Source organism: Stegodyphus dumicola, chromosome 3 (genome assembly GCF_044657685.1).
Source record: "Stegodyphus dumicola isolate Sdum_Otavi_A_Nest chromosome 3, ASM4465768v1".
NCBI classification, from domain to species: Eukaryota; Metazoa; Arthropoda; class Arachnida; order Araneae; family Eresidae; genus Stegodyphus; species Stegodyphus dumicola.
The window spans coordinates 239,515,385-239,541,249 of NC_140770.1; the positions used below are offsets into that span (position 1 = coordinate 239,515,385).

Here is a 25,865-nt window from a genome sequence, read left to right on the forward strand (position 1 = left end):
GCCCTAAGGAGTGTTATCCCAAATGCTCTCAAAACATGAATGCTTGTATAAATGAAAAAATACACCCCTTTAGACGTAATATAAAATCTGAAAGCTTTCAGATTTTTTTAAATTCTTCTGCAGCTAAATTTTACAAAGTATAAAATAGTGATAAAAGTTAAACTTATAAATTCTAATCAAATTTTTCAAGGTTTTAAATTTAACTCTGTATTTTCAAAAGGAAACATGTGTAAAATGTTTAAAGAATTAATTACAAAAAAGACAACTGCAAAGGTGACTCAAAACTCGTGCTTAAATGAAATTAAATCATGCTTGGAACGCCATGTTAATGATAATATTTGCTGCGAAAATTATTGTAGGGAATTTAATCTTAAATTTCCAGATTGCCTGCAAGAAAGCTTTTTCCCTCTTTTGCTTTAAATGAGATAATTTTGTGCTGAAGAACAACAGCATTTCGGCTTTAGGAATCGCGGTTTGCACACTACTCTACTACCGGATTAAAAGATCTGAGGGCTTTAAGAGCCCTAGAGCATTTTGTTCTGCACGTCCGATTCCCAAATTGGATCTAAGGGTCAGTTTATGATCTGCGGAATGACCTCACGTTGGAGTTGATGGCGGCGCCATTGAATTTGATGACCGCCTGACCACCTGCTGATCGAAGATGCCGCACCTTCTCAGGATTTTCCTTTTTCCTTTCCTTTTTTCTCTTTTTTCCTTATTTGTTCATCTATTTTCACTGTTACACTCTCATATGCTCAGTTGTTTATCATCTAGGAGCGTAAGTTTTTTTTTCCTGTTAGTAAAATATATGTGCAAATTGCGTACATGTACAATGGTGGTTGTTAGTTGGTTTTTAGAAATCAAATTATCAAAGAATTCAGCGATGCTATGATCTAAATGCAAAGAGAATTCCTTTCTCAGACTAAAATTAGTCACTTTTGAGAGTTTTTTATGGTGCTCTTTTAGATCTAACAACTTATTACTTTGACGACAGTTTTATACAAAATTTAGAAATTACTTTTGATTCATTTATTTTACAGTATGAAAAAGAAAATATTTAGATTAAATTATTTAATGAATGAAATCTGCCCGTACATTTACTGGTCGTAATATAGATGTCTCCTTTGATACCTTTACTATCATTTCGATAGCGATTTCATGCTTAATAAAAAATTATGTATTTTATTTCCACTCGAATGTGTATTTAAAAAACACTGAAGCTTATCAGCGAATTTATTGTTAATTCTAAATTTGCAGATTGTTTAATTAAATTTAAAATTTAAAACATTTTAAAATGGTTAACTTTTAAGGAAGTTATCAACTTTTAAATTTCATAATTCTACTATGTAAGAAAAATTATTTACAGTTACATTTAATTATTTTCATACTATTTTTTTACAATTGTATTATAAAATACTATTTGTTATTAAAATTATATTAATATTTTAGCATCTTTTTTTACTGGTCATAATAAAGAAGTCTCCTTTGATGTCAGTGCTATAATTTCGATAGTGATTTAATTCTTAATAAAAAATTAATTATATATTTTATTTCTATGCAATATTTAAAAAATTCTAGAGTCTATCGCCGCCCAGATGGTATATTGGTTAGGGGAGCCTACTTGGTTAGGGAAGCGGTTCGAATCCCGGAGAAGGCATGGATGTTTGTAAATGGAGAGTGTCTTTGCGGCATGGGGGCACTCTATAAGTATGGCAAGCCGAAATTCCTCTCATGTGATTTGGTGGTAAGAAAGAGGAGGTATTAACCTCTGAAACACCCTCGCGGTACTCTTCCTCAAAATTAGGTTAGGAGTAGAAGTCCAACCTCCTTGAGGTTCTGGCAACCAATCTTCCATGAAATATAGACTCCGTAAGAACAATAACAGTTATAAACGAATTTAGAATTAACTCCAAATTCGCTGATAGTTTAATTAAATTTTAAGCTTAGAATAATTAACTTTACTATGTTAAGAAGTTACAAAATTTAAAAATTCATAATTTTACTATGTAAAAATAATTAATTCCAATTTTATTTTTACATACATCACAGCATGTAAATTCTTTTGCATTCATACAGAACTGTATCATTAAGTTCTATGTTTATATTATTTTCACTTGCTTTTATATTCCAAGAAATATACCAATAATAATTTATTTATCTGTTACCATTTGAAGCATGTTTAGAAAAACTATATATTTTTTAGACTTATCAATTAAATTGGTTTTAAAAAATGTCCTATTTGATTTTTTATCTAAAACAATCACGAGGTTATATTCCTCTTTTTGCATTCAAAGAAATTTTATATTTTTCATTTGAGTATAAAAATTAAAACACATTTCACTCGAACGATTTCTTTTTCCAGTTTTCTAAATTAATCATTAGAAACGAACTAAGCTCTTGTTTTGAGATTCTGACCCCTCAAATCAACCACGACTAAAATTATTAAACATATTAACTTCGCTGGAAATATTAATCTTTAGAAAACCAAATGACTTCCGATAGAATATTCAATCCTGGATTGAACTAGTTTTCATAAGAGCTGTGTATCTTGCCAGTTAATCTGACAGCTCTTCTCAAACACAATATTTTCCTCCATTTGTTTCTTACTCTCACGTGTTATGTAAACATATTATACTTCACAAAATGCGATCCGCAAAAACAATATTTCTGCTGGTATATTTTTGATAAATTTTAAATTCTAGTTTTGAAATTTCTTTAATTATTTTATTTCTTTTATACCGACGAATTAAAAATTATGCTTATTGTGAAATACCAACAAAATTCCACTACATTTTCTCATATTATTATGATGTATGCTAGTATAACATTTGAGATACCTACTCCTTCCTGTATAATGAATATTTATCAAAAATGTCAACAACAAATTATTTTCAGTCTTGCAGTGGCGTAGCTAGGAGGGGAGCAAGGGGAGACATCTGCGCCCGGGCACAGTATGCAGAGAGTTCCAAATTGATGTTACGAAATTTTAGAATGAAATGTTTTCCTTTCTTGGCAAACAAGAGGAGGCGCGAAATCTTCACTTGTCCCTTGTGCATGTAAACGTATGATGAAAATATACTTAGAGACATTAGGTTTGTAGAAGTATGAAACATAAAAAATCGCAATGTTTCTCCGGAGTTCGAACCTCAAAGTGGATATGAGCTAGTTTCTCTTCAAAAATACTCTACGAAGGCATCCCTACCCTTAGGCAAACAGCATTGGTGTGTTTTGCCTTGTTCAAATAAATCAAATCAAACCAAGTACTAAGCAACAGTTGCTAATGCTTAATCTTCCCTTGAATCTGTAATAGTTTTCATCATTGTTTCAAAATATACAAAACTGCTACCGTAAAATGAATTCTGAACAAGATTTCTTAAATATGATGCTCACCTGATGAACGAAAACGTCTGGTCCTCCATCGTTTGGGGTAATGAAACCCCAGCCTTTTGCGACATTGAACCACTTGCACTTGCCCCTTCGTCTTCCGTTTAGAGTGCCACTGCCTCCTGTAACATGGAAGATAAAAGAATAGCGTGTAAGACAGTAAAATATGCATGAATTACATTATCTCAATATGCAATTCTAAATACGCAAATTATTAAATAAATAACACCTTATCGCCCTACATTATTTTTAACGAAATTAAATAATAAAAAATCTGCATATGTGTACTCGTATATATCTTCCTCGCACTGTGAAAAAACGAAAGTGCCTAGAACCGTCAACCCGAATTTTAAATTTGGAATTTGTTTTATTATTTATTTAATATTTTGTAAAACTCTAACGAACTCTGTAATTTGAAACCGAGCAACACTGTTATCAAATAAAACACTTTTATCTTCAGAGCGCGAGACTATTGCCATTTGGAAAAATACAAGATCTTTCAGTTTGAATGTTTCATCTAAATATCTACAAAAATACGTTTATTTTCCGCGTGCCAGCGTGTTGCCATTCATGAAAGCCTAGGACACTTTCAATACATGTATTTTTTCCGAAAGGATTTTTTAATGATTGTATTTAAAAGAATTTATCTTTCCAGTCCATTAAAATTTTTCTCGGTTGCTGACTTTGTCCAGGATAATACTGTTATTTAAGCATTATTAATGCAATATTAACATTAACTGTTATCTGAATGACATACAGGTTTTGAAATTTTATTAAGATAATAAGCGTTTTTTTTTTCTTTTAGCGATGTACATTCAAGCCTATCACAATTAAGTTACATATTAAAAGAAATTAGAAATCGCTGATTTAACTTGGATTTTTAGAATAATAATTGGTTAATATTTCTCTCCCTTTTGAAAATAAATAAAATGATAAGTCTTACAAGTTTTGATAGAACTTATTAAAAGTTTGAAAATACTTTTCAGCAATAGTGAAATTAATGTATCTCACTATTTAATTTAATGTGTAGGAAGCAGTAGAATTAATACAGAATGAAATCATATGTTGAGCAATGAAAGAATCGTTTCAGTAATAAGAGCATTTTACAGAAGGATAGCTATCTGATGACTGTTAACATGAATGATGTGTTTCACAGAATATTAGTTTGAAAATAAATATTAATTAGGATAAGAAATCGACGCAGTTTTAAGAAGTTCTTTCAGTGTTAGAAGGAATTAAGCTTATTCAGTAATTTATATCGTTTGTATCGTTATCATTAAACATAACTACTGTAATTTTGGGGTACTTTTTCAAGACAAGGTTATTATTATTCAACACCAAACTATAAGCCGTTATTATTAAATTTCTCTAGCTCCAGGAAAGGACACAAATTTCTCTTTTTCTGATTGAGCATTAAACACATTTAATACAGAAAAATGTATTTTAAACTTCCGTAATTATGTTTTCCTAAATTAACGCTGAGAAACTATTTCGTAAATAAGCCAGTTAAAATTAATCTAATTAGTTTAAATAAAAAAGCTCAGTTAAATAAATTAATGAAAATTCAACTGAAATCAATTACACATTGTTAAAAATGTTATATTGGCATTACGAGGTTAAAATAATAAAGAAAACAATATTTTTTACAGCAAAGACACTGGATTATACATCGTTGGCCCACATGCATCAAAGATGCGAGAGATTGGAGCATGAAAACAAATAGAAAAGTAGATTTACAAAAAGACAGAACAGTAATTAATCTCATTACGATAATAATAACTACATCGAAACTGGAAAAGGGAATAACATGTGAAAAACAATTAGTCTTTGGATATCAAATGTATCAACTCTCTAGCTCGCCAATATTGACTGTACAAGTTTTCTTACTTCAGCGAGAAACATTTCAGCAAATGATCTCTGTCCATCTCAAATTCCTGGTTGCACAAAGTGCACAAAGGACTGTCATATATGGGGTGCAGATGTTTAGTGAGACAATCATGTCCGGTCTCCAAACGAAACGCCGCAAATGCGATGCATCTGGGAGAGTCTGGAATATTACAAATCGAATCTCTCCACTTCTTATTCTTGTGAACTAGTAACTAGTTCTAGTTCAAAGGTGATTCTAGTGAACCTAGGGCCAGAGTGCCGCTATGGTAAACAAATATAGTGAATTTTAAAGAGTGCATTTATTCTATTGTGGTTTATGCGCTATCGACGAAGTAAATTTAGTTCAATCCAATAAGAAATACAATAATGACATGCAAGAAAAATTTGGTATAATTTAATATTCCGTGCAAGGAAGTCATATGGTATACACATCAGATTTTTTACTATTATTTTCATTGATGTAAATGGTACACCACTATTATTTGATTGCAAAATTTTCGTTCTTTTATAGATAGTTTATCAGCCCACTCATTGTATATTCAGGTAAACTACTTAATATTGCCCTATTCATTATTTCAACGTCAGCCGCTATCCCTTCTACCAACAACAGTCATCCTTTTTGAGGCTAGAAGATAAAGAGTTCTGCAAGATTCAGTAATTTTGATTCCGCGATATTATGTGCAGAAATCGCATGAATGGCTAAAAGAGAATCTGAAAAATAACAGTATATTTAAGTTGAGTTGCTCTAATAGTTCAGTTGCCTCCAGGTCTCCATCTAAATTGATCCGAAATGGACCAAGAGAAGAATAGAATGCAAAAAGCTCTGAATACACGCCAGCTCCACGTTTGCGAGCATTTTAGGATAATATAAAAAATATAAGAAAAAAATATTAAAAACAATATATACACAAGTCCATCTATATATATATATATATACCGGCTTAAATAATGGACACAAGGATTTTTAAATTTAAAGCGGAAACTTGGAAGGCACTACTCTAATCTTCTCTCACTATTCACTATTGTTTTTTAAGTAACGAGGCAATGACTAAATAACAGAATGAAAAATATTGAAATGAAACTCTATTAAGGAAGTTTTTGCGGAATAAAATAGAAAATTCCAAATCAGATGTAACCACTTATAGGACTGTTCAGCTAAAACCCACCTAGAAAATGTTGGATGCCTTTTTTCACACCGAAACATCATCTGATTCATCACATTAAATTCATAATCATCACATCATCATCACATTAAATTTCTCATTAACCATTACATAGTGAATCAAAGCAAGCGTATTAAATCAGGTTTAATACTTTGAAGAAAGATGAATACCAGAAACTATGTATTTTATGATCAGAGCTGCTCATTTAATCCTTAACGGGGTTAAAAGAATAACTTTATTTTAACTGAAGAGGAAATTTATATTTATTGATTGCAAATCTGTCTCTTTTGTATCGCGTTCCAAATGTTATACTTTAATATTAGGTATTTCTAGATCATTGTTGTGCACGTCTTTACTATAATTTTAATTAAGTTAATTTCATAGGAAATTAAAACCACGGACATTTTGGAAAAAAAAAAACTACTTAAGTATTTGCAATCGAAGAAAGAGGCCCACCAGCGGCCGAGTGGTAAAATAGCTGAACACTAGTAGTTCCGAGCTAGGTTCGATTCCAGGCTGCAATTAGCTGGTTGCATGGGCGTTTTCGTGGTTTTTCACAAGTATAACATGTATACGAGCCAATTTCCCTCAGAAAGTCCTCCACGAAGGCATCTCTTCATTTAGTCAGAGAGCTCTTGCGTGCTTTGCCATAATTAAATAAACCAAACCAATCGAAGGAAAGAGATAATTACTCAAGACTAATTTTACTTCGACTATTCTGGAAAACACGTTATTTCCATGTTGATTCTTTTCTGAATCTTTTATTTCTTCCTTCGGCCATTACTAGAATGAAAATTAATTTGAGTATAAATAATGAGTTAATTTGTAGCTGAGAGAGAAAGAGAGAGAGAGAGCTGTGGCAACCCTAAAGTAAATAACCGCCAGCTCACAGTTTTTGGCGTTTTTGAGAATTTCATTTGAATTTCGCTAATGTGCAGCGCTAAAATTCCCAGTATCTGAATCCGAGTTAGTTGTTGAAAGTAACTACCCTGTTATACGAATTAAGCAGCTGAAATGCTAAACTCGGCAAATAGTAGTGATTCATTTTCTTAAGTTTTACTTATATTATAAGATGTATCTTTTAATAAAGCTTTTAATTAAATTTTAACCCTCGTTTCTCTTCTTGAAATTTAGATTCTCTTAAGAGCGAAGATAAAAAAATTTTCTAAGCAAATTTAAATAGATGTAGCTAAATAGCTAAGTAGGTTCAACTTTACAGCCTTCAGAATATCTGCTGTAAAACGCTTATGCATATTTAAGTATTTCGTTTCAGAAACCTGTACCATAACGGTGTGTATAATATTAATGCTAATAACCAATAATCTTTTAGTTCATTCCTTTAAAAGGAAATTTGTATGAAATGGAATGTCTTTGCAAAGACAGATCTGACTTTTATAGCAATTAAGTCAAGCAATATGCAAAAATGAAACAGAATTTAAATTTCTGAAACTTTTAGCATGCTTAAGGGCTTGCAATTCGGCTTCCGCATTATATTCTTTATATGTATATAAGGAGTTCATGAGCTCTAATTAAAGGTCTTTCAGTTACAATTCCTAATAAAAATTTGAATGGCTGGAAACTGCATGATTGTTTTGTTGATGAAATATAAATAAGGTTATTAAACCTCCAAAAAAAGTATAGAGTGAGAATGGGTGAAATAATTTAGCTGTTGAGCGTATGAAGATAATTAAAAATATGAGTAAGTTTTATTGAAATTTTTCAAGCGTGAACTAAAAACCTTAAGTCAATGTTTCTGGAAACTTAACTATAAACTTAACTACTGGCTAAATATGATTAAATATTCAGAGACAAATCTCGTACTTAAACAACATTCTTTACAATTAGTATTTTTATGATATTTTTGAGATTTTTATTCATAAGTCAAAAATTCCATAAAAGTAGAGATTTTAAACATTAGTAAATGTAACAAAATCGTATTCTATTTACACATAAAGGTTTGTATTCCGAGAACTAGTTTTGGTTTCTGCTGTCTTCTCCAATTGTTAATTTTCTGCCTTTGGGCTACGTTAGATTATAACGTGCTACATACGATTATAACGTATAGTTTTGCAAATCTTATAAATTGAGAACTATTACTCGTATTCACATATTAAAGTAATATAAAGAAACAACAATTGTGTTCAAATAAGCATGGATCTTGGCATTATTGGTTTAATAAGCAAATGCAATTCTAGGTAGTTTAGGTGCAGTAGTATTTTGCTGTCAAAATAACCATAATAATATTGTTTTATGCATGATCCTGCCAATTAAATTATCTTCGGCTGATCCCACTTGCTCCACTTTTCCATAAATACTTTTCGAGCATACTGTCCGAAAGGCAAAAACAAACAAAAAGCGAGGTTCCGATATCTCTACCTAAGTACACATATATGGATCACATTTAACGTGGAGCAAAATCCGAGCTTCAGCTCTCTGGGGCATTGTCAGCCATGAAATAACAATACAATAGCTGTGGACAACATAAATGCGAAGAACGTCCTTAATAACGAGGATCACAACGTAAAAAATTGCGGCAATGAAGAAAGCAGACAACGAAAAAAATTAACAAGCACGTCGAGAGGAGGGAATGGGGCAGTAGAAGCCAATTTGCAGACCTAAGTAGCAACATAAATTTAAGCTTATGTATATATAAGATAAAGAAAAGAGACGAAGAATAGCGAAAGAAAGTCTACTCTCTTTCCTATCCCCTAAATCCCACAGTTCAGCTATAGGAAGCTTGTTTGAAGCGTACTCCGAGATTCACTCCAGAACTCTGCAGAGAACACACGCGCGCCTCGAAACAGTAGTACCTCTAAACATGCCTTCAGTTCCCTAACTGTGCCCCTATTTTTTTTCGAACGGTATGCCCCTGACCTTAGACGAATTACCCCTCTTTTTTCCACCCCCTAAGGAAGGAAGTATCCCTTAAAAATAGCATCTCTCATCTGTTCACTCCGTTTCTAAAGAAAACCTGCAAAACCGACTTTGATGCAGCAAAGAGTCAGTTTCTTTATGTTTGCAGTGATTTGTTATGAAATTAGGAATGACAACAGTATATATGCTTTTTATATTTATGTGAAGAAAATCTAATATCTAAATTGAGTGGATTAGGAAGGGCAGCGATAGTAGATTTTCTTAAATTAAAAAAATTAATATTTTACTGTAAACTATTTATTCTCAGACATTGCCATGTTCATTTCAACTGAACGGAATGCATATTCGAAATTTGATAATTTGACTTGTACATTAAAAGCGGGTTGTGAACAAAGCAAAATTTATAAACTCTATATACACCTAAAAATAAAATGCATAAAACATTTGAATATAAATAAAATCAGTTCATTCTTTCCAAGCAACATCCAATTCGTAAATAATTTCTTTGTTGACAAACCAGTAAACAAGAATTTTGAACACTTCAGGTTAATGCGTATGACCTCATGAATTAAATTAACAACTTGTTCTCAATATCAATAAAAGAACTAACCTTACAATAACATATCGTGTCAATTATCCAAACCTGAAACAAAAAAAATGTTGCCAACTGCAGCTGTTTATTTAAACTGCTGACATTAACGAAAGATATTCGACATACAATGACGTCACATGCAATCGCGTACTTTCTTCAACATCAGAATATGAATTTATGTAACAATAATATGTTTATTGTTTTTCAATGCTATTTTTATTTCGTATTTTGTAAAACTTACAATCTCTTCATTAAAAAACTCTACGATTTGAAAGCGAGTAGTGACAACGCTTTTCGAAATAAAGCAAATTTTTATCTCCAGAGTGCAAGACTGTTGCCACTCGGAAAAATGAGTGTGAAAATTAGCGTTTTCAGAGTTTTTAATTAATATTTCGGCAGATTTAAGTCGTTCGAAGATGAGAATGGTCGAAATGGCTTCCCACGAATTTTGGGAATCGGAAGTAATATATTTAATGTTTGCCAGTGTTGAGCAGATTAAAGTTGTACGAAGATGAGAATGATCGAAATGGCTTCCCATGCATTTTTGTAATCGAGGTACGTCTCTTGAAACTCAACTGTACGCCGTTCTAGAGGAGATAATGCCACAAATAAACAAGTAAACAAAGAGGCAAACGTGCACAGATTTTAATAGTGAAGATTACTCAGTAAAAGAATGTGTATTACTTGTAGCAAAAACCTAGAATCTTTGATTTTACCTCACCATAATTCGCAGCTAAGCACCTGATATTTCACATTCCTTTTAGTCTTTAAATATTTTTTTGTATTTACATGCTATGATTAGGAATAATACACACATGAAACATATTTGTTCCTCCTAACCCAAAGACTGAAGCAGACTGAATAAAAGAAACAAATCTGGAATGAGCATCTGAAAAGTTGGATAGGCAGGGTAGTTTGAATACAAACGGGATAATGAATACAAAACATTTTAATGAACCAAGGAATAAATTGAGTACCAGAAAAAAAAAGGATCTGAAGACATTCGCAAAGTATCTCTGACTGGAACTATGCCTTATTCAATACATTTCCGGAATTATGATCAACATGCCCAAGCAAATTTAAACAAATTATCATTCCAGGAACGTCTGAAATATTTTTAAAATTTGCCTTCTCTCTTCGTATAGAATGATGGTTGTGGAAAGGTTAAAATTAAGATTAACATTATTCCTAGAATTTTAGAAAGTTACTTTTTTAAACTCAGTAGAAACTTGACTATTTTTCTTACACCTTGGACGATTAAAATACATGATAGTTATAATGATAATTGAATTTTTATAAAAGCACATTTTTTTATAAAGCAGTATGTTCCTGTAAAAAACGGATGGATTTATATATTCAGTTCGACTTTCTTCATAAATTCGAATACAGACTTAATTCTCTAGGAAAAATAATATTATTAAATTGAAAGAAAGCTTCATGGAGAGATTAACATTACTTTCGAAAACTGAAGTTTAGTTCTGACTGAGAAGGTATAAAAATGAAACAATAAAAAGTAAGAATGCGTGAACAATTCACGTCAAAAATCGGTTCTAAATAAGTAAAATCAGCTACGAACGATTTAGTAATATTTAAGCCATAAATATTTGTTTATTTTTATTTACTTGCAACACAAATAATTTGACATTTAAATAATGAGACAATTCTCGATTGAGGATATAAATAGCACTTTTGTGTTAAGAAATAATAAACTAAATCTCTATAAAATTGTATTTAATTGCAAAAGAAATGTATGAATTTTCCAGTTTCAAACATGTTCTTAAAATAGCTTAAGCAAAATTATTAGGTTTATATTTTTATAGTAGTGAAATGGTCTGAAGTTAACAAACAGTTATTACCTAAATGTTTTGCAAAACTAGTGGTATTGCTCAATTAAGATCGATGGTATTGCTTAATTTAAGAAATTCAAAACTCACGGCAAAAAGACCTCCTCTGAAATGTACAGAAATACTGATCTCAAAGATTTATTGGAATTAAGGAACCACGTAAGAAAATATATGAACGAACTCATTTGATACGTAGACGAAAGGTTGTTAGTTTTAGCATTGTTGTTACTGAAATTTAGGAATTCAGGCCTTCTTAGAACAGGATTTTATTGTCATTATCATGTCATGATTTGTATTAATGTGCAGTATCAATTAATTCAGTGTCAGATTTGTTTTTAAAAATACAATGATCCTTTTTATTTGAAAGAGAGGTCAATCTATGATTAAATTTTGTCTAATATTAAAATCAAACGTAAACGATAAATACAATTTCTTATTTAAATTCCTAATCAACTAACTTTTCCCAAAATGCTTTTAGTGTCATCGAATTATGTGTTTGAAATTCATATTAATAATAATTCATATTTTGATTAAATAATTATATTTGCTCTAACCTAGTTTCAGCTTTCAAATTAAAAACAAATGTAATACACAGAAGACACACAAAATAACGAACATACAACAGAAATTAAGCTCAGCCCTAAGTGGATTTTAACATATAAAGGCTCTTCTGACATTTTAAATTAAATTTGAAACAAAGACGTATTTGAAATTATATATTCTGGAAAAAACTTCAGTGTAACAGGTAATAATTAAATCCAGTTACCAATCAATCATTCATCAAGTAAGTGTTTCTTTCAGCAGAAATTTATTGAATATTTAAATTCAATCAAGTAACACTAGCGATATTTCTGAATTGTATTCTATAAATGCATGTTAATTTTCAGTATTCGTTTTTATGTAAATGATATTTGGGATTTGAGAAGAAAGAGCAAGCTCAAATTGAATAAAAACTGGGTAGCAAATTAATTAAAACTTACACAAATTTACATGAGGCTCTTTTTAAAATTAAATTTTTAAAAACGTTTTCTTGATCAAAGCTGTTTTGGTAAGTGAACAAATTCTAGGCGTGCCTTTTCTAAATGGTTGAGAAAACATTTACTTTTCAGCTGTTTGTCGTAATTATTGCAAAATACCGTAAATATCATTGAATCAGTTCTCAGTTTGTTTGTTTAAAAAATCTGATGTGTACACCACATGACTTCCTTGTACGGAATATTAAATTATACGCATTTTTTCTTGCATTTCATTTAAACTTATTAGATTGAATTAAACCTACTTCGCCGACTGCGCATAAACCACAATACAATAAATGCATTCTTTAAAATTCACTTTGTTTACCATAGCGACACTCTGGAACTAGGTTTACTTAACAGTATTATATTTCGTTTATATTATAACTCAGAATGCACAAAATTTATATCATTTCAAGAATTATCTAATCGCTGCCACATGTTCTATTCAAATACTATAATAAAGCTAGAACTATGTATAAAAGAAATTAAGCAAACAAAACAAAAAAGAAACAGTTTTTTACAGACGGTTGAGTATTTCTCATTCAATTAATTCAGTTTTCCCTTCGCGACAAGGCAAAAATACATAAAAACTCAAAATATCTATATTAAAAATTACGAAGTAAATCTTAAACGCTTATTTCCTCGACAAAATTCCAGAAAGGATTAAGCATGATTTAATTCGCAATAATAAATGAAGGCGTTATCTTTGTTGTTGCGAAACTACGTTTTTCTAGCTTGGCAACAAATCCACTACTCTGCTGTGTCAAATATAAACAAGCAATGGCCGCCATCAAAGAAATATTAGGTTTAGCGGCACTTAAACAACTTTAAAATTGTTGATAATTCTAAAATTATTGCATACAGATTTACTAAAAGCATAAGAACCTTAACCGGAAGATAAAAACAACATAGTTCAATCATTTTTAAAGCAAAAAATGTAAAATTTACAAACATATAAGATTAAAAAAATTGAGATCACTGAGTCGGGTAACAGAGTGGATATATATATAAATATATTTATATACATTTGCCGTGGCCGATTACAACCAAAATACGAGGTGCACATCTACACCATGCCATTTCGAGGTGCCACGAAAAATTCTCTTCAGAATTCACTTTAAAGCAGTTTTATAATTTTTTTGGAGGAAAAGAGTCTTTTATTCTGTCCTTACGTACAGATATCACGCAAATACATCGTTAAATTGCATTCGAAAGCGGTCAAAATGGATATTTTCGTTAAAATATGCTGCCTGAAACTTTTCGCGATTACAATACTTCCTTTTTACTTCGTACAAGGAAGTAAAAAACAAAGCATACAAAGGCTGTCTATCTAAGGAGAGAAATGATTTTGTACAGGACTTTTTAAGGAAATCTAGCTTTTATTTATACCATTTCTTGTAGTTAGTTTCTATAGAAGTGTCTTGCAGATTTAAAGAAATTTAAAATCTTTTCAATTTGAATTAACTGTTTAAAAATAAACCCCAAAACACTATTATATTAAAAAGCATTTAGCTATATTCTAAGGGCATTGTTCGGGAGAACTCCGTAGATATTTTTTGTACAAATCAGTGGTTGCTGGAAAAAATTTCATTACCATATAAATAAAGCAGCAATTTAGTGATATAAGGTAATCTATTTTTCCTAATGATCTTTCCCTACTGTAAAAATATTCATTTGGTGACGACAAAAAAAGAAGAACGAGTTTCTATGTAATTTCAAATTAAAAATCTGTAGAACTTCCTCCTCGAAATCCATGAAAGTAGTTCGTATAACGCCAATACGTTTCCTATAAAACAGGGCTTTCCAAGAAGGGAAGAATTAGGTAGCATTCTAGAAGTGGTGCTAGAAGGAATCCCAGATTCCCTAAAATCTTTTCCTTTACGATAAATAAATCCTTCAAGTCTAGGTATTTCAAAGGAGGAGAACTGAAAACATTTGTAACATTCAGAAACTTTGGTATCCATACTCTTTCGTTTTCGATAATATGTGGGCTGATGAAGAAATAATGGAGATCTTTTAAAGCCGTGCGTTCATGAAATACAGTTTGAAAACAATACTTTTGAACAATTTTGGTGTTTCGTAATGAACATGTTCCCAAAACTTAGTGAAAAGGCATTAACTGTGAATAAAAAGAGCAATAAAAGAGCATTTTGTTTTTAATGATTTATGCAAATATTAATTTTTGCAATATTCTCTTATTTTCATGTTTCATTTTTGTTTATTATTTATTTTTTGTTTATTTGATTATAATTTTTTTTCTCAGAAACTGCTTTAGGAGATTTGAGAATATACTAAACTTTTTAAAGTGTGCGTGGTATTAAAAAGTTGAGAATCTGTATGATAAAATACACGGGACAGAATTCATATTAATGGTTTTATATTATTGCAAAGACTTAAAAACTTTTAAGACAGACTCAAAGCTCATCTGTTCTTTTAGTATTAATCTCTGAAATTCTAACCAGCTGTGAATAACTAAAAGTTATTCCAAGACTTATTTTACTAAAAACATTTCAAATCAAAATATTTATTTCCGTATCGATAAACATAGTATTTTGACTCTGAAACAGATGGAGACTTTATTTCAATTGTAGTTAATTTACATTACTCAAGAGTTGAAAACTTGGCCTTCTTTTCATTTACATTCATATTTTAAAATGTAAGCGTTATTGTCATTAGTCTCATGATTCAATTAACATAGATACAAGTATTTTTAAATATAGGCAACAAATGCCAACCGCGAATGTAACGTCAATTACATAATTTTTCTCTGTATCGATAAAAATATGAATCGCGGTCTACACTGGCTTACATTTGTATTAAAACGCTTGCGTTTTGAAATTTATTTGTATAGATCTTTTACTGAATGCTAAATAACAGACTACAAAATGTTTGCTAATATATTATTTTTCCTCTCTTTTAAGTCTTGCTTGTCACAAAATAAATATCATAAAAATTTTGCTTGTAATAAAATACTTTATTTATAAAGTGTTTTAGCAAAATATTTTAACTATTTCATATCCGAAGTGAGCAAAATGCTACAAATTAACGATAAGTTTTGTTAAAATTCTAGTTATTTATTATTTTAAAGATGAATACAATATTCAAAATATCAAAAGCGTCCAACTACTTTTGTGTTATAAAATGATGGAAATTGCTTGGAAACTGCAGAAAGTGCACTGATGTTTGGGTCACATTCCAGGCTAACACCAAGGATTCGGATATTTATACTGCGAAAAATCAAATAAGATAATAAAAAACTATTGCTGTAAAATTTACAATAATTTGCAGTAAAGTTTAACCCAAAGTAATAAAAAAATCATTAGAGCACATAAATCTTCAGAGCGATCAGCAAGAAATATTTCTTCGAAAAGAAAATAAGTACCCCTGGAGTTCGAAAAACGCATGTTAAGTAAACATTTATCACATTGCAACAATTTTATATTTTCAGGTGCGTCAAAATTTACTATATTTGGATCCGATGGACGAATTATTGTATGGCGAAACTGGAATGATAAGTTTAATACGAAAACTCTATTGCCTATTGTTAAGCATGGAGGTGGATGTATAATGGTCGAGAAAGATTCTCTGCCTTGGCTTTAGAAATTAAGTTTTTATAAAAAATAATACGGATCAGAAAAAATATTTTTAATGAAAACCTGAAAGAATCTGCAAGAACATTAAGTAGGCAAAATGCATTCACGTTATACGGGGATAACAATCCATGACACACAGCCCTAAATGTTTGCTTGTTGTGAATCTTGTACAGCATGTAGGGGTGGTTGGGAAAAAGAATGAGGAAACACAATATTTCTCAAAAATTCAACAGGAAGCTATTTTAATAAAGGAAGTGAAAAAAATTAGCATTCTTACACGAAATTAATAGCTGAACCCATAGTGCATGAAAAATGTAATTTTGGCAAAAGAATATTCAAGGAAATATTGAATGACCACATTATTTTCGTACTTTTATCAAATATAAACTGTTTGTTCAAAGTGTCTGAATACTTATGTGAGTTCATTTTTAAAATGTTTTGAAGTGGCATCAATTTAAATTTAAGATGCGCGTTGGTGCCAAGAGCGGCATTATGTCTTATTTTGCCAATATTTTCATACATGAATAGACATTATTCCAAGGTAATTAAAATTAGAAACATTTTATAATGAACGTGATACAATTGATAGAGCATATTTTACAAAAAACCAAGGTTTTTGTACAGCTAGATATGGATGCAATAACCCTAAATTTAAAACAAAGGCTTACAGTAGTGCGTATGCATGAGCATTACATTATCCAGTGATTACATAAATGACCTCCCGAAATTATCCAAATAAAGAAAACGCACTGGTTGAGGACTCTGTGCATGTTATTATGTTATTTAGGCTTCAGGTCTCCCCTGGGAAATGAAATATCTATTGAGACACAAAAATGAAAATGGCTTTTGATTGGCATCATGGGAATGAGATCGAGATCAAGATAAAAAGCCAATTTAACATCCTTTTAAGGCTTGCTAATAGAAATGAGTGGGCCGAGATGAAGCAAATGAAGCATGTTTCTCAAATAAGCGACTAGAGGAGTAGCCAGATTAAGAGCGAAAAATTAGAAATTCGTTTTAGAAGGAAATTCTAATCACTAAGATTTACTTTTGAAACATATTACGAAATACCGTTTTAAAATATTAATTTAAGTTTTAAAAGTTATGAACATTATTTACAAGAATTTAAAAGCATTACATTATTGACATATAATTTCAAACACACTTCACATGACACAACCATCCATTCTAGCTTCTTTAAATCATCTTTCCTGTCCATTTGTTCAATCAACATGTGGCTTTTCAGTTTAGTCTTAACTCAGAGTTATGTAAACTTAATTAAAAAGCAAACAAACAAATTAACAAAAATATTTAAGCATGTAATATCTCACTATTTACATAATACCTTTCCTTATGAGCATTTTAAGAACAGCAATTAGGTTTCTTAAATGTATATATATTAACACTATAGATTCCATTAATTCCAAGAAAAGGGTTAAGAGGAATCTTACATTATATAAGCAGACCATCTGAATTAAAGACAACCGAATTAATAACATCAGTTTGTCCTTGAAAGTACTTATTTCGTAGAAACTTTCATAGAAGCACTATACTTTCATAGAAAAATATAAACTGTTTCCTAACGTGGAAATTTAATATTAACGTATTTAAATTGATTCACAATTATGGCAATGAACTGAATAGATGGAATGTGATTAAGAAACACCATGAAACAATTTCAACGATTCTTGAGCTGAACTCGTCATTACAATTTTCTCTAAAGCACGTAAGATAATAGAAATAATGGTCTGACTTACGTTATCTAAACGTTTTCCAATGATCATTATCAACTGAAAGAGAATGGCTTAGCGGTTGCTTTGAGTTCGTTTGTGTACATCTAATGCACTACAATGCACTGCAGCTGCATCGAAAGATTATACAAGGAGGTTCGAAAGAGAAATATACTGCATAATCGTTCTTCCTCTATTTTTCCAACAAAATTTTCGGTAGAATGACAAATGCACTTTGTGTTTGTGATAGGCTTCGATTAGACCATTTATAATTATTGAAGAATGACAATTAATGAATCTGCATTTTATTTTCATTCTGCGTTGAATATTGAGTACAATGGACGACGTAAAACAAATTTGCAGAGTTGTTTTATTATTTATATGAGTCACATGTTAAAACTCAAAGAAATAAAAAAGGACTCAAATTAATCACAGGAAGAATTATTACAATAGTTCTAAAGAAACTGATATAAAAGAATTCATTAACAATTTCAATTTACTGATTTCAACGCAACTGATATAAAAAGGATTATCTTTGAAAATGTTATTTTGCTTTAAAGACACTAGTTTCTGAAAGAGTGAAACGCAGAGAAAGATGCACAAATGTAAATGATAAGGCTTAAGATATAAATTGAAGTTTGATCATTAAGGAGTAACGACCTACTTTGTTCTCGCGTTCGAATATTTGGAGGAAATATTAGTCACAAACTACCTAATAAATTCGAAAGGTTTCATAGAGATACCCCTTCTCGAATGATGGCGGTAGACATTAAGTATGAGAAATTTAATTAGACATGTTGTGTGGAATATTTAATTATATTAAGGGTCGTTTAAAAAATTTTAGAGCAGCTGCGATGGATTAAAATTTGCTTCGGTGCCAATGGATTAAGAGCTGGAAAGCATATATTAGACTTAGCTTGCACACAAACTTTTACTCAAGCATAAATAAATCTTCCTTGTAACAGAAATACGAAAGCTGGAATTAAAAAATCACTTGAAATAACAAAATGTATGAGGACACAAAACAATAGATATCGCATTGTTTCCGAAAGGTGCTCAGGAAAGATGCCTTCGGGAAGAATATTCTAAGGCAAATTAACTCGTATTCACTCTGCAGGTGGTGACAGAACTAGATGAAACAGGCTCGTCTGAAGGGAACACAACACAGCATAAGAATCAGTCTTCATGTGTCTTACTATTAGCACTGGCGGGCAAGAAGATTAAAAGAACACACCAGAAGAGTAGAATATATTCATTCATTCTAAGGAAGATTTTCAGAAATAAGGAACACTTTTTAGATAAAAGCTTCAGTATTTGCTTACTAAATCAAAAATGAGGAAATGGTAAACAGTTTTAAAGACTATATTATAATAACAAATAATTTTATTAGTGATAAATCATTCATTCTTTACAGCAGATGATATCCTTTTTGATAAATAGGAAAATTTAGCTTTAGAAATGGATGTATTAATATAATCAACAGAACAGGATAAGAAATATTTAGAAGTCATATTTTACTTTTGCAAAACTATGTATAGTATTTTTATTAACATATTTTAAAACTATTTTAACGACAAATCTTTAACATAAAAAATACGATTAAAATTACTATTAGAGGTACAGTATCGTGATTTAAAATAATTATATTTGACAAATACAAAAGAGTGCATATTCTAAACTTGCATTGCATATAGGAAAGGGCATTTAAACTTTCTGCCCCGTTAAAGAAATATCTAGGCCCGGGTCTAGAGCAGCATAAAGTTATGCCTGTTAAAATGATCACGAAATACTAACTGGAAATAACCTAAAACCTCATACAAAGACTCTTTATTACAGTGGTAACCAGTAACAATCCAAGTTTATACTCGCAATTAAAAACATTTACCTGTAAGGGAAAGGCGTATCACGGCTGGCTTTATGCCTACATAAATATTGATAATATTACTCATACTTGGAGAAACTTGAACTCAGGTGATTGAATACGAGAACGGAATACAAAAGTAAGTTCGAAAAGTGAAGAATAGAAACAGTATCTTTAACAAATCTGAAACTGTAATAACTTCAGTTGTTAAACTGTTAATTTCTATCTGCACAGAAAGCAGTGTTTGTCTAGAACAATTAATACGTAAGCAATTAATGCCAATTTCAATTAAAATGTATTATGCTGGAAACTAAATCTAGCAAGTACTATCTCAAATCTGAACGGTTTCCCATTCACACTGTTCGATTTCTCTTATATACGATAAAGACTTTTCTGAAAAGTATTTGTTTATCTTTTAACTTTAGAATCCGAAAGTATTCCATTTGATAAAAAGAACCATTTGATTTTCCACAAAAGAGCTGATGTTTAGAGTTAAGATTTTAGAAAATGATGTTATTTCCCAAATCTACTACTTAATCAAAAGAATTTTGTCACTTTACAGACTGTAAACAGATTAAACTTTTCGCTCAAAAAGTAATCTAATCATTGTCTTAAACACAAAGCAATAAAACTACAGTGTGTTTCGTGACATAGTGGAATATAAGTAAACAAATATAGATCACATTTTAATGGAATATTGTATATCAAAATGAGACTTAAATGGCTAATACACTGACCAGGAAGAAAACAAGCATTTAGTCACTCATTTCTTATTTCCTTATTGTTAAAATCGTCTAAAATATCTTTAAAAGTGTCAATGTAAGTAAGCAGGAGAAATGAAAGATAACAGTTAAAGCGATAATACAATTATTTGTTATTATTAATACAATTATTTGTTATTATAAGTCTCAGCTAATCCCCTTTCCCACCAATGGTATGTTGTAGCATTCCGTTTAGAAATAGTAGGACATCCTTACTAAATATATCTATATACGAACTCGAATATAACTTAAATCCTTTTTAAATCCAAATTGCTTTTATGCAAAATGATAAGAAAGTGGATGATTGTTACTTTACAGAATGACAGTTGGCTGCTGGAGAATATATATGAAATTCACTGGCAGGCGACAGAACATTTTTAGAGTCTCGGCGTGCATTACTTCACAGTTAGTTATTCGTTTTTATTTTTATTCCTTCGTATACATGTTTTTGTACAATGAGTATTGGAGCTTCTACAATGATGTTTAAGTACTGTCATTTGCATACAATGTATTGTCGTGCACTGATGTCATTTATATACTACTGCTAAAAATTAAACAAGTATTTCCGTTTAGCACTTTTATAATTTTGCGAATGGAACATCACCAACACGAAGTTTAAGGTACAGAAATCAAAGATACACTATGCTTAAGATAAAAGTATGTCGCACAGAAGGAAATTAAAAATGTCTACTTTAATCGAATTTTTTCCAAAATCTCATACACTTTTAAGGCTTATAAGGTATTTCTCCCGCCTTCTTAGCGAGCCTTCGTGATATAATAGTGGTTTGCACGCTTAATGCGCAATTGAGAGGTCCGCGATTCGATTCTCGGGGAAGGCGATGCTAATTTTTCATCTTGCCTGCTTCCAAAAAGTGCCGGTTTTCCCCATGTGTAACGTGTATACGAGCAAGTTTCCCTTAGAAAGTCCTCCACGAAAGGCATCCCTCCCCTTAGGCAGATAGCCCTCGTGTGCTTTGCCATAATTAAATACACCACCACACCAAAAAGTGCCTAACGCCTTTACAGTGGCGAGTTTTTGCGAATTTTTTTCCATTTTCAGTAAGCTTTGAAGATCTAGTAATGTACAATGAAAAATTATCAAAGACGTGAAAATATGTATGGGTTAGACATAAATGTACCGTTAATAATAATAACAATGATGTTATTGAATACCGCAAAAATAAATGAAATTTCAGTCAATAAACTTGAGATGACCGCGTAACATCTCGGAGAATTTACAAAGTTAAATTTTTAAATCAAAAGAAGTATTTAAAAAATATAAAACTTTAAAATTAAAAAATTGCATTTCTACTTTGCTATAAGTATTTCACTTGCATTTTAAACAATTTTAACCTTAGTAGTTACGATAAGCCTGCGAGGTTAAGAATTAATATCACAGAAATACGAGATAAAGAACATAGAATCATACATTTAAAAAGAGCTGTTATACAAATGACAGGAAGAACATCTGATGTGATATGTCATCACAAATTATCTTCTTGTGTAGGTGTTTTCTCTTATTTCATGAAGAAAAAACTTAATTATTTAAGACATAACTGTGAATTTACTTCACTGGACTGCCTGGGCTCGGTGCTTGCAACAAATACTTCCATCAAGCAGCAATACTTTTTATTTTACCTAATTTTGCTTTTAAACAACAATTAAATTCTTGCAAGGGATTTCTTTAGAAGTTTTAAAGTGAACTGAATTAAAAAAGCTGCTTGCTGCTCGTTGGCCACCAATGCTTCATCTCTCATTTAAAATATAATTTTCTTACTTTAAATGATAAATATTAAATTATATAAAAAACTTATTCACATATTTCACAATATTGCACTTTGTTTTAAAGATGCATTTAGCGTAACTTATTAATATGAATACCTTAATATTTTACAGCCATTAAAGATACGTGGTAGACAATTAAAAAAATACTTGGAAATAAGAGAAAATCGAGTGGTAATTATAGAAAATAAGAGAGAGACTCTGGATTCCGTTTTCCAAGGCCGCAGGGATCATTTGAAATAAGTAAACGTTTTTTAAAACCAGAAAGCGTTATGTTTTATTTCTGACTGTGCAAACGGCTGGCTGAATGAGGTTTATTGGTTTTTCTCACGTGTATCATATCCGGGCCAGTTACCATTAGGAAGTATTTTATCAAGGTACTCCTTCCCAAAGGAGAACAGCTCTTGCGCGCTTTGCCATACTTCATTAAATATTTAAAATTATTTTCTGAACAGAAAAAGAGTTTTGAGAATTTCTTTAAAATTCAGTGCTTGAAAAATAAGTTATATATTGAACATTTTTTATTTATCCTACAGAATTTTTTCATATATTCATAACCTTTTGTTTTCTTAAATTACAATATTTATGTTGTTATTTCATTCCCACATGTTTACTATTAACATTATTTTATTCTACAAATAATAAGATGATATAAACTTTATTACAATCGCAAACTAATATTAGGTATTAACACCATAGCAATATTGTAATTTATTGACTAAGGCTTACTTGAAACCATACATAATATTTCGAATTCATAAATATCAGACGAAATCACGATTAACATTTTGAATAGATGAAACCCCAAATAACGTTACGAATTAATTAACATCAGTTTAATATTTTCTTTAGATGACATGTTTCTCTTTTCTTTTGTAGGGGATGCCTGTGGGGGACGGAAAACAGTCTTTCGCGCCACCACACCGATGGGGAGGACGAGGTGCAGATAATGGTGCTAAAGATAAAAATGGTGCTAGCACCATTTTTATCGTAGCAAGCAAATTTCCCTTCTTCGTAGAAAACCTATTTTAGTGGTATCCGCTGAAGCAGTCAAAACACATTCGATGAAAGATATGCGAACATTTGAAAGAAAACTTCCAGCTTTGTAAAGCAAACCAATAGTTCTCGAAAGGACTGAAATATTTTACAGGGAAACGACAATAAAAGACTTTTCAAAAAAACTTCCTTTTATAAAATTAAAAAATTTCATGAAAACTACAGCAGAATAAACTTTTTATATAATTAGTACTTTAATGAACTGCAGCTAAATTATAATTATTAAAAAATGTAAAAACGTCTTCATGACTTATATTAGTATTTCACATTAAAAGTAATACAATAAGGAAAGGGATAAAAGTAATTATATGAATAAAAGCTAACTACAGCTGAATTACTCAAGCATCGAAGAACGGCAAAACATTAAAAAATCTATAACCGTTACTCTGGCTTTATAAATCTTCCACTCATTCATTCGAGGGAAAAAACGAAACGGTAGAAAGAGGAAGGAGGAAACTTTCTTCCCACAGTTTTTTTTTTCACAGACAAATATCCTTTTCCTAATTAAGCATTTACCGAAACTAGTGTTTTAATGTATCCATTACTCTAAAAAATTCATACTCTAAAAAAGTTCGAAGCATTCGTTATTCTAAAAAACGCTTTCCGCTAGGTTTGCTCGGGAAATCATTTCGTGCTGTTTGACGTATATGATCGTTAACGGATGAAACTTTTATACTAATGGGTCACGTCTCGAATAACGAAAAAGCATGGAATAATTTTTGCTTTTAAAGGCACCTCAAGTTCTTATAGTTATAAGTCATCTGTTGCGGTTGGTGGTGCCAGGAATAGAGGATGCAAAGCTACGAACTCCTCATTCAGAACGCTCTGGATTAAAACTGAGCTGGACATAGGTAAAGTTGTACTCCCATCCCTGGTGTTCAATGTCCTTGATAAAAGACAGGTGCAAATGCACACATCAGCTTTTACCAGCCCTGATAATCAGCAGTGCTCAAGATTTCACTTATAACATTTCTGAAATAACTTGCAACTTTATCACTTTACACTAGTTTTGTTACTTATACAGCTCAGGCCTAATGATGGCCGAGTAGGTAAAACCGCTGAACTCAAACATCTGTGGATAATCCGTTTCAGGACATAACATGGTTGCGTTAAACTGCAGATAATATCGAACGCTATGTAGAACAGGATATACTCGTTTGTACGGTTAAATTTAATAGATAAATTTGGCACAGTAAGGCATTTTCAGTTTTAATAAGCAACAATGAAATATACGGTACACTTAATACACAGTAAGCTTAGAAGCATTGGTAGCATCACAACTCTTGTGCTTGAAAGCGACTGTAATTGTAAATAAAATTTTCTTAAGTAGGAAAGCTGTGATAAAACGTCGCTAATGAGACTAGTGACATTTTTAGAGCAGAACTGATTGAAATTTAACCGGAAAATCTCTGTACGTAAGGGAGGGGAAAGAGTTATATAGTATGATACATAGAGATATATAGTATATTGCTAACTGCGGTCCCTGTTGACATTCTTACAGCTGTAAACAACGCACTAATCCGAAAAGCAACTTTAACCTAAGATCACATATGAGGCCCCGAAGATAACCGTTCTCATCCCCTCTCACATTTAGTTACATTTGTTGGTAAAACATGGGCACGTGAACATGGCTGTAATTACTGTAGTAAAATACTGCTAAACCTGTTTCAAATACCTTTGTTTGACAGTCAAAGGCTGCTTATAGTTGGCGGAAATTTTAGTTTTCAAAGTTAAATTTTCTTCTGTTGCAAACTGCGCATAACTGAAACCACAGATATTAAATCCGCGGACACCGGGATACGACTGTACAGGTAACTCGTGTCTCTGTTTTCAGGCTGCTAAACTGTCTACCTGCATGTCATTTTTTTATGTGTGCATAAAGTAAATATATAAGATATTTTTTTTTCGAAAAGAGTCATGCATGAAATTATCCTCTTTAGATAAGGAGGTATATGAGTGAAGTCAATACGAATTTCCTCTGGCGTTTATGTGTCTGCCTGTGATAATATTATAATAGACGGCAAATTGCAGATTTTGTAGTCATTGCTATAATAGTACTTTCCAATCTTTATGCCTTAATATTTCAGTAAAAGGAGTTTGCAATTAATTATATAAATTCTTGTAATGTGAAAAATTTCGTAACGTAGTGTTTAAATCAGCATCGGTAGATAAGCGTGATAAGTATTAGGTTGTTCATATCAATGGTATGCTAAAAGGCAAATATTTTTATTCATACTTTTCTAAGAAATTCTTCGGATTCATGGTTGCTTTTGGGGTAATTACGAATCTAAGCATGCATGTAGGTGTTCTCACGGACTACCT

General features: G+C 31.0%; 1 protein-coding gene across 3 annotated transcripts in view; it reads right to left on the reverse strand.

Annotated features, from left to right (window-relative positions):
* LOC118184709 (protein lin-28 homolog) overlaps window positions 1-25,865 on the reverse strand; it is a 421,219-nt gene that overhangs the window by 252,743 nt on the left and 142,611 nt on the right. For all 3 annotated transcript variants that reach the window (XM_085813958.1, XM_085813957.1, XM_085813956.1), the window contains exon 2: window positions 3,391-3,506. In XM_085813958.1, the coding sequence (XP_085670084.1) occupies window positions 3,391-3,506 (116 nt within the window). The remainder of the gene's footprint in view (window positions 1-3,390; window positions 3,507-25,865) is intronic.